At 34.6% G+C, this 10697-nt stretch overlaps 1 protein-coding gene across 1 annotated transcript; it reads right to left on the reverse strand.

Moving 5' to 3' along the window:
- Window positions 1–10095: 10095 nt before the first annotated feature.
- On the reverse strand, window positions 10096–10446 carry LOC113380848 (activity-regulated cytoskeleton associated protein 1-like). The gene has a single exon (XM_026619915.1). The coding sequence runs from the start codon at window positions 10444–10446 to the stop codon at window positions 10096–10098; it is 351 nt and encodes a 116-aa protein (XP_026475700.1).
- Window positions 10447–10697: the final 251 nt, after the last annotated feature.

Raw genomic sequence — 10697 nt, forward strand, 5'->3', positions numbered from 1 at the left:
GATTATTGGTTAATAATTGTTATGAATGACACCAAATGATATAAAAATAAGTCTAAAATGTATTGTTCACTGAATATTTGCAGTAATGAGTTAAACTAGTTGTGTATGGCATCGTGCCTTAAGGCAAATTGCTAAAACTTTCGGTACCAAAAATAAAATTTAAAAAAATCTTTCTGTTTAAATTTTGAAAGAATTAGATTTTTAAAAATTTTGAAATGTTTAAAGAAGACTTTTTAAAATTCATTCTTATTTTCTAATTTAGGAAATTTTGAACTTTTGTTCAAAACAATAGCGCAGCGTAGAGACGAAATATCGGAACGCGTTGCAGGCGTTGGTACTATCCATAGATGTAAACAAAATTTGTTCTATAAAATATCTTATAATTTGATGTGCATATGTCTAATCATAGATAAAAGAAGAGTATATAGATCGCTTTCTCGGACCATATTTTGTTGCCACGTTTTCCGATCAAATGTGTCAATTTTCTGGGTTAGTTCCCGTCTCCCTCTATAGACGGCGCTAGCGTCGATCGTGGGTGCAAATATAAAATGCTGTAAAAATGTACCAATATTATATAGATCGCTCGAAGTCAAAACTAAAAAAAAGAAAATTGAATTTAAAAAGCAATATTTTTATATTACATGCATGATTATTCTGTAATGGTATTTAGCTATATTCGCACAATTATTAGTAGACATATTTTTTTCATGAAACATCAAAAGGCAATTTTTCTACTCATAAACTTTTGTTGTGGATTAGTCGAACTCAAACTAACATTAGCAGTGTTAAAAGAACGATGGAATTTTACCATTACCTTGAATTTTCTTTTATTCAATTGATTATGTGTTTTTTTAACTGACTTGACATAAAATTGTGAGCCCTATTTTCAATACTGGTCAGTTAATTTCAGGCTTGCACTTATAACTTAATATTGAGTGCTGTGTTTTTATTTTTCTCACTAATATTTTATCATTACTTTCAAGAGTACAATTGCTGCAAAAAACAATGTAGAATAATTTGTTATGAATGTAAGGTTTTATAAATAATACGTTTTCAATAACATACCTTCCAGAAAGGGATTTAGTAAGACGGGTGTCTTGTATTAAAATGACTAGCATTGATATAGTTAAATGTTTCAGTTATTAAGCTATAATAAAAATTATATCAGAAGCGCTAATAATATATGCGAGTATTTTGTTGTGTTCAGTTCTCAACCCGGACTCCAGCTATTTCACTAATCATTTTACATATTACGTAATTTTCTTCAGAAAATACATGCATTTTTTGTGTGTTTCTGCATTGTTGCACACCGCACTTTGACATGATATTTGTTATAAACTTTGAACAAACATTTGACACTTTGACACTATAATATTATTCCATCATATTAGATTCTTGAATATTTTCTTTAGCCCGCTTTGTAGCGCTACCAGCGCTCCAATCGAGATAGACGGAACTAAAACAAGATATTCAGAAACCTTTAAACGTAAAAATATATAAAAACTTTAATTTTCTTGCGATTGAACCAATCGAGAGAGATTAACGTCTATTTGCTATGTGGTTTTGAGCACTACGAGAGGATATTATAACTGAAATAGTAAACAAATACGCGTGAAATATTATTTTATTTCAAATTTAAATAAATTAAATAAAAATGAGACACCGAACTTGTTTTGTAGTGGATTGTAAAAACACCAGTATGAAAAACGAGTGTAAATTCTCTAAATTTCTTACAGCCAAATGGAAATTAAATCAACATGAACAGTGGATAGCTGCTGTGAAAAGGCTAAACTAAGTATCATAACCTTATTGTTATGATAAAACAATTCGGAATATTATAAATTGTTGTAAACTTCATAATACAATATTATAGTATTATTGTAAAGAAAATTTAGAAGTCAATAAATTGTTATATTATCAAAATTCAATGATTAAAAGAATAAAAAATGCTAACAGTTTAATTATTACAAAGCTAAAATATAGAAAAATACTAATTTATTATATTAAATTAATTACATAAAATTATAGATAAATTTTAATTGAATAATTAGAAAAAAAAATATTTATAATAATGTCCAAGTTAGTTTGATCCAAAATATTTAAAAAAAATCAATAAATTAAATTATTATTTACTTATTCTATTGTGAAAATATTATCATTATTACAATTTTGTTTTTAATAACTATTCCAAAATTTTGACATCAGTTTTAAGCAACTCAATCTTAAAAATGTTTACCGCAATTCTTTATTAACTTCCCGTAAGGTAAGTTATAGTAATCGTCCAAAAATCGAAATCAAAAATTTTTACATTTCTCGACGTTTTGAAGGTTTCTGAACATTTTGGCATACCTCAGAAAAAATGGATGTGTGTGTGTGTGTGTGTGTGTGTGTTTTGTATGTCCGCGTTTTTTCGTCCAAAGACAATAAATTGAAAGCTTACATTCCTAAATACCTATTAATTAGGGAAGGTATAATCTTTGATGTAGAAATTAATCTCACTGCAGAAGAAATGTTAGAAGAGATAGAATCAGTTATTCCGATAATAGATGTAAAGTGTTTTGTACCAAAAAACATCAACAAGCGCAGAATTAACTCGCAATGCGTGAAATTATCTTTCAGAGGTTCAACTCTGCCGGATAAGGTAGGCATACATTCTGTTAAATGCCCAGTCAGCCCATTTATTAAGAAGATTACCCAATGCCACAAATGTTGGCGATTTGGCCACGTTCGGGAAAAATGCCGGAACGACCTAACGTGTCCCAAATGTGCAGGTCCTCATATTAAAGACGTATGTATAGAAGATAACAACTATCTATGCTGCCTGTGCAAAGATAACCACGAGGCTTATAATAAAGAGTGCAGAATATATAAAAGATATAAAAATATTAATGAATTAATGGCAACACAGAATTTATCTTTCTACGAAGCAAAAAAAATCTTTGATAACGATAAATACTCGAGAACAGTTAGAGTCAACCTTAGCAGCTTGAATAAAGATAAAGATTTCCCTCCAATGAAAATCAAGAACTCTAACCAGAGTGGGGCTTTAATAAACAATAAATTCATGGTTCTATCGGACCTGGAAGAGGAGGAAGACCAAGGTTATGTTGCAAACTTCCAGACATTTAATAAACCTAAAAGGATTCATGTTCCACCCCCAACCAAGAGAGAAAAGAATGGGGCTGTAATCGGACATAGCATAAAACCTGTTTATAAAGAAAATATGGCTGACAAGGGAAACTTTATAAACCCTAGAAAAAGAGTAAAAAACAAATCAGATTCTGATTCTGAAAATGATGTAAAATCCAATAAGAAAAGTGAAGATCCTAACACATCATGGTGGCCTATATCATTTCATTAGGCTGCTAAAGGACGTCTATAATCCAAATGATCCCGTATTAAAAAAATTGTCAAGTGATGTTTTTCTCAAAATGGTAAAAATTAAACACAAAATAGATCCTGCAAGCTTAAAAAAGAAAAAATCTAATAAGGATTTACCTGTGAGTTCAGAAAAATAAATCAATCAGTACTTTTTTCATTATGAAACAAATAAACATTTTACAATATAACTGTAGATCAATGTTAGCAAACAAGAGTAGTATAGAACATTATATGTGGTCGCATAAAATTCATGTGGCAGGTCTGTCCGAAACCTGGCTTAAAGAAGGTCACAAATATTTTGTCAAAGGTTATCGGATTTTCCGAGAAGACAGAGTTGACGGTTATGGCGGTACTGCCATTCTAGTCAAAGACAACATATTATGCGAGAAAATTAACCACCCATTTCAGTGCCATCTTATCCAAATGTGTGCAGTGATCTTAAAATTAGAAAACCCGGTATGTATTATTTCAATCTATTGTGCGCCGAACTCTAAGGAATATTTCAAGAATATTCAGGATTTAATTGAAACTATCTCCATGCCTATACTCATAATAGGGGATTTTAACTGCAAAAATTTAGCTTGGGGCAGTAACTCCATTGACAGAGGAGGCGAGATTCTATACAACATTATTGAAGACCTAAACCTCACCATAATGAATGATGGAAGACCAACCACTATCGGCACGGTAAGTAGGAAAGGAACGCCAATAGATCTCACTTTTTGCTCCAATAATTTATATGACAAAATCCAGTGGGACATTTATGCGGGCAGCTTAGGATCTGACCATTTGCCGATTAACATTACGTTAAAGACTAATTTTGATGGAAAAGACTATATATATCCCTCTAGAAAATGGAATACTAAAGATGCCAATTGGAATAATTACGCATGGGAAATAGAAGATAGGTTGAAAAAAGTGGTACTCCATGAGGATCATAAGTCTAAATATGATGCCATTATCGAGATTATAAACGAAGCAGCTGGTAAACACTTCAAGGAACGTAAAACAGTGGCAATTAAACAATTTAAACCCGCTATCTGATGGGACGAAGAATGTGAAAATCAGATCAGACAAAGAAAAATAGCGTACAAAAAGATGATAGACGAGTTTTCTTATAACAATTTTATTGAGTATCAAAAAATAAATGCTATTACAAAAAAAATTCTCAAATCCAAAAAGAGAAAAAAGTGGATGGTTTTTATAAACTCACTCAATAGTAATATTAATACATCAAAGCTTTGGAATATAGTTAAAATTTTTAACAACAAAAATAATAGAAACTCATCTAAGCATCCCGTCTGTAGCTCATTCTTCGAAGACATGCTAAAAATGTTCGTTCCAGACTTTGTCTCCAATGAAATCAATCTGAATTTTGCAAATAATCTCGAAAAAGGTCCCGTTGACTTAAATTCTCCCATCAGACTTTACGAATTAGATAATATATTGAAAAATAAAAAAGACAGCGTGCCAGGTATGGATAATATCTCTTACATTATGCTAAAGAAGAGCCCCATAGCATTAAAATGTTTAATCATAGAAGTATTTAATTCAATTCTTTCTACATGCTGGATTCCAGAGGATTGGAAAAAATTATAATTATTCCCATCTTGAAACCGAATAAAGATCCATTGTCGATAGAATCCTACCGACCTATCTCTTTATTATCATGCTTGAACAAGACATTCGAAGCCATCGTCAAGAATAGACTGGAGTGGTATTTAGAAAATAAGTCTCTTTTCAATCATAACCAATTTGGCTTTAGAAGAGGTCAAGGCACAAATGACCTTTTAAGTACCTTATCCAATGACATTCATATATCCAATTCAAATAATAGATACCTGCTACTGTTAGCGACGGATATACACAAGGCTTACGATAATGTTGATCATAGCATTTTACTTAACAGACTTAAGAAGTTGAATATTCCCCATAATATTATAAAAGTGATAATTCTTTTACTAACGAATAGGTTGCTATATGTAAAATACAAAATAAATTAATAGGTCCCAGAGTAGCTCTAACAGGCTTACCACAAGGATCGATTTTGAGTCCATTATTATTTAATATTTACATGTCGGATTTTTCTGCAGGAACTCAAGACGATGTTAGGAAACTACAGTATGCTGATGATTTATTTTTGTATATTTCTTGCAACTCGCTTGAGGAATGCATTCACAAAATGAAGCGGTCGATCACAGGTGTCTCAGAATGGATGAGGTCCAACCACCTAAACCTTTCCTTGATCAAAACAAAGGGCATCCTGTTCACTAGGCACAGAAAATTCCTTTACCCTCAAGAAATCAATATGGGAAATTGGAACTGTTAAATATACGATAGTGTGAAAATTTTAGGAGTTACCTTTGATAAAAAGATGACCTTCCGGGCGCACGTAGAAGAGGTGGTCAAAAAATGTGAAGTAGGTAAGAACATCATTAGAAGATTGGTTGGAACTGACTGGGGAGCCCACCCAAGTTCATGTTTGGCTATCTACAAATCCATAATTAGATCTCATATTGATTACGGACACATCATTTACGGAGGAATCTCAACTAATATACAAGGAATGTTAGATAAGGCTCAACTCGCGGCTTTAAGATTGTGTTTGGGAACTATGAGGTCAACTCCTCGCATTGCCGTTTTAGCGGAAGCCGGGGAAGCTCCATTGAATATTTGGAAACAAATATTAACCAATAGATTTTTAATTAAAAAATTCAACTCGGATTCTGCTCGAATCCCGAAGCAATTGGAAGATTTAGCTGTTCTGCATTTTAGAGCGAACTATTGGAGAAACAGACCTACACCTCCATTAATAACTGGTTTTTATAATTTGAATCCTTTGGAATTACTCATTTCCCAAGAAATATATAGGGTTGAATGATTTCAATTATACGACACATTATTCTAACAAAAATATAATAAACTGGGAGTTTGACAATTGGTTAGATACGGAATGGAAAGATTTTACGGTTATCTACACTGACGGTTCCAAGTTAGAAAACAAAGTTGGATGTGCTGTGTATGTACCTAATAGAGATAAACATTTACAATTCAATTTACCGGGTTTTGCCTCAGTCTTTTCGGCAGAACTTACAGGTATTAATGCTGCCTTAGACTTCGTTATACAAGAAAAGACTTCAAAAACCATAATCCTAACTGACAGTAAATCTGCACTTCTGGCTCTAAACCATCCTAAACAAAATTGCAATTTTTTAATATTTGACACTATCCACAAAATAGAAAGCATCTTAGCAAATAAATATGAGTTCAAATTAATATGGATAAAAGGGCATTCCAACATTCGTGGAAACGAATATGTGGATGGACTTGCAAAAGAAGCCTGTTTATCACATTTTCCTTCAAGAAAGGCTCCTGCGACTGATCTTAAAAGCTGGGTAAGGAAACAAGGATTAAGGTTATGGCAAAATGAATATGATATGGAAGACAGAAAAGGAACCTTATTTAAATTTTGCAAACCAAAAGTGTCTTTCAGTGCATGGTTTGCCAATGCCAGAAACAGAAACGAAATAACCATCATCAATCGTATTAGATCTGCACACACATTTTGCAAATCTCATCTTTTTAGAATAGGTATGGCAGAAGATCCCTTCTGTTCGTGCGGTTTGGAAATACACAGTCTTGACCACATCTTCTGGAAGTGCAAACTATGCTAGTCAAAGAATATCCCTAATACAAGAACTGTATAAATATGAGTTCATTTTTCCTATTAAAACCACAATAGCCTTTTCCTCTAATGATGAAAATATATATAAAATTTTTGTTAATTTTTTACAAGAATGTAACATTAAATTATAGTTATTAAGTACTAGTTATTAAGGTTTTATGAATTAAATCACAATCTTATGTTGTAAACAATTTGTAAAATATGTATATTTCTCTGAAAGTTATAAATTTGTAAAATATTATTTTGTAATAAGAGGCTAAATGACCACACGGTCAAATGCCATTAATAAAATAAAAAAAAAAAAAAATATCTACATCTTTCACCTAAAAGAAAAATAATTGAGCTACAGCTAACTATATTTTTTCCTGATTACCTTTTGCAAATTTTTTGTATTATATGACGGTCTCTTTGTGAAATGACTGCAACATAAATGCTATGTTGTTTTCTGTAAAAAGTTTAAAACTAATTATATACTTGGTTACAAAAATAAATCTTTATTTCTTTAATTTCACAATATATTTATAATATACAAAATAAAATCCCGACTGGTAAGTGTACTGGTCAATTTGATATATAATAATCATATCAGTCTATCAATCCCGCCTTTTATATAGGTAGCAATTGATTCGTTGGTACGTTCTTGTGACGACTTGCATGCGGTCGTATGCAGTCGTATATAGTTGTATGCGTGCGGGATGTATCCCGTAACTAACTATTATCATTCAAAAATATATATCACTTATTATTATAATCAATCAAATTTGTATTATTGCAACCTTGGATTATTGCATGAATGCTTGCATAGCTGTGGTCGCAAACCATGCGTTTAAAAGGCATATGACCGCCGAATTCATCCATGCAATCTGTAATATTATCGCTCTAACATGTTCACTTAATAAAAAAAATTATCAATGGATATCTAAAACGAGCTGTATCTGTGGACACTGTCATTACACCTGATTATAAAAATATTCTCTTACAAAAGGAGTGAGGTTTTCTTACTAAACTATCTGTCGCATCAAAATACAGTACTCTACTTGCATTATTTTGCAAATATCCTTTTAATACATCGCATGCTTTATGACTTACTGCTACCGGAATTATCTTTAGAAGGCCAGATAAAATTTGGTTTTTCGGTGGTATTGGCAATTTCCGTAACATCATAAAAACTAGATCCACATTGTCGTCGGCATGGAAATCATTTTCCTTATTTTCTTCATACTTTGCTTGACGCATGCAAACTTGTGAAGGTAGATTGTATACTTCAACGAAATTTTTGATTCAGGAAATTCTGTTATCATATCCTTGAACTGCTCGAGACGACATGCTGCTGGTTTTTGATGTTTTTGATGCAAGTTTTTTTTCAATCATCTTTATCTTTTCCTCTTAGTTGCCTACATCTAAGAATTGGGTTAGTTTCTGTACCATGATTAATTATACCTTCAGGTATGATTAAAATTTCTTCAATCATTTTTTTATCAGGATCAAATTCAATGTGAGCATTAAATCATACAATTTCCAACATCCTTTTCCTCCTTTTGATTTCGGTTCTTGGGACAATAAGCTCTACTATGGGCACTTTTTTTATTTGGATATTTTATTCTAAAGCACAATTAGAAACACCAGAAAAATTGCCAGTCATCGTGCTTGACAAAACATCCATTTTTGTAACAATATGAGATCCAAAGAAGATACTCTAAAAATAAAAGGTTAATATTTAATAAGGATAAATTAAGATAAGTATAATTATCTCTTGTAATTTATTGTCCTCAAATTGACTCTGTCTTGTTTCAGTCGCATTTCAGCTAGGGCAATTGATTGAAACTAATCCAATCCGTGCGGATGTAACTTCTTTATCTTCAATGTTTGGCAGTGATAGCGTGTCTGCTACCACGTTAATCCTTTACGGGGTGTAATCAATTTGTAGGTTGTACTGCTGCAGCAGTAATGCCCATCGCACCAGTCGACCACTGGGCGATTGTAGGGATTTTCGCGAACAAGTAGTCTAGATGATGAAGGCGTTGAATCCAGTCTTCTGATAATACTATTAGGTCGTCCAGGCAGCTTAGAATTTGTACGTCGAGTAGGCCGGAACGGAGACGGTCCATGAGGCGTTGGCGTCTATGGTCGATATGACCTTGGCTCGGCTGGTTAGATGTAACAGATCGTCGATTTGTGGTAGAGGATAGCTGTCTGCTGTCGTAATGGCGTTGAGTTTACGGTAGTCTACGCATACTCTAGTACGGCCATCCTTCTTTGGCACCATTACCCGGAGCTGTTCATGGTGAATCGCACTCCTCGACGATATCCTGCCTGATCATTTCGTCGAGTTCCGTTTTTAGTGCCATGCGTTTGGCAGGTAATAACCGGTATGGTGGGACTGCGATGGGCGCATGATCGCCTGTGAAGATATAATGTTCGGCATGGTTACGCGGGCCTTTTGCTTCCTTGAAGAGATCACCGTTCTTGGAGTGTAGCTGCTGTACCTTCCATCGATATTCTTCTGAAACTGGATGTCCCTCATTTTCGCGCAGACTCATCTCCCTCGCGCTTAAAGAGGCTATGTGTATTGTAGGGATGATCATAGCCGGACAGAAACAGGTATCGAACAGTGCGTCCAAAGTGTGCTGCTCGACCTTCTTCTCCGGTGGCGTAGCTGAACGAAAACAGGAATCGAACAGTGCGTCTAATGCCTGTAGATCATCTGTTTCATCCGTGTCCATCTCTTATTGTGTTGGTACGGGTACGCTCATGCCACCCTCATTAACATGCTCTGCCGACCGTGTTACTTCGACTGTCCAAAAAATTTCATCCTCTGCTGCAAAATGGTACTTTCGCGTCTGGTTCGAAAAGTTTCACGTGCGGTGCTTCATGTCTAACACAAGACCGGCTTTGTGTAAGAACTTTATCACTTGCTGCGGATAACCCCTGCTTTGCCGCATCCATAACAGGAGATTTTCGCTCCGCTGCGAGTTTCTGGCTCGCACTCCTCCTTTGGGATCTGCTTTGTCCCTTGGCGTTTTGCGACATTATGTGACCGTGTGTCGAATGTTGCCGCAAAAAGAGCAGGTTTTTCGTCTTTCCACCGGATTGCTTTCTCCCATTTCTGCCTCGAAAATGTTAGCTTCTACGTCGCGAGCTCTTTGAAACAGCTCATCGAACGTATTAATCGTTGTCCGTGGGATGCGCTTACGGATCCGCATACGCATTAGCCCGTAGAGCATGTCTATCTGCATATTTGTCGAGATACCGTAGGGCAACTGCGCCACCAGTGCCCTCTTCTGGCAAACAAATAAGTCTGTGCTTACCTTCTTATCTTGGCGAGTCCTAAAAAAGTCTATATAGACGTTGTGCGGGGGTTTACTTGGAGCGAACGACATTCTTATCAAGTGGATCGCCTCGTCGAACGTATTGGTAGCCTCCGTCTTCACACCTTCCCACCACGTAGCCGCCGTGTCCTGGAGAAGTAGTGGTTTAGCGCATTCTCATCCGAGATGCCCTCAACGTCCTTGTACAAGACGATGGTAGTTGTGAATTGCTTTACTTTTTCGGGAATCCGTGTTCCATTGAACCTAGCCGTGCACCTGGCAAAGCTGCCGGTCATCAAGTCCGTCCGTGTGCCCGATTGTGC

The sequence above is a fragment of the Ctenocephalides felis genome, unplaced genomic scaffold (assembly GCF_003426905.1).
Source record: "Ctenocephalides felis isolate EL2017-DRISC unplaced genomic scaffold, ASM342690v1 CF-g0.4_SCAFFOLD_02409, whole genome shotgun sequence".
Lineage (NCBI taxonomy): Eukaryota > Metazoa > Arthropoda > Insecta > Siphonaptera > Pulicidae > Ctenocephalides > Ctenocephalides felis.

Excerpts from the sequence above, each read along its gene's own strand:
- LOC113380848 (XM_026619915.1), bottom strand. The coding sequence starts at position 10,446 with ATGTCGTTCGCTCCAAGTAAACCCCCGCACAACGTCTATATAGACTTT.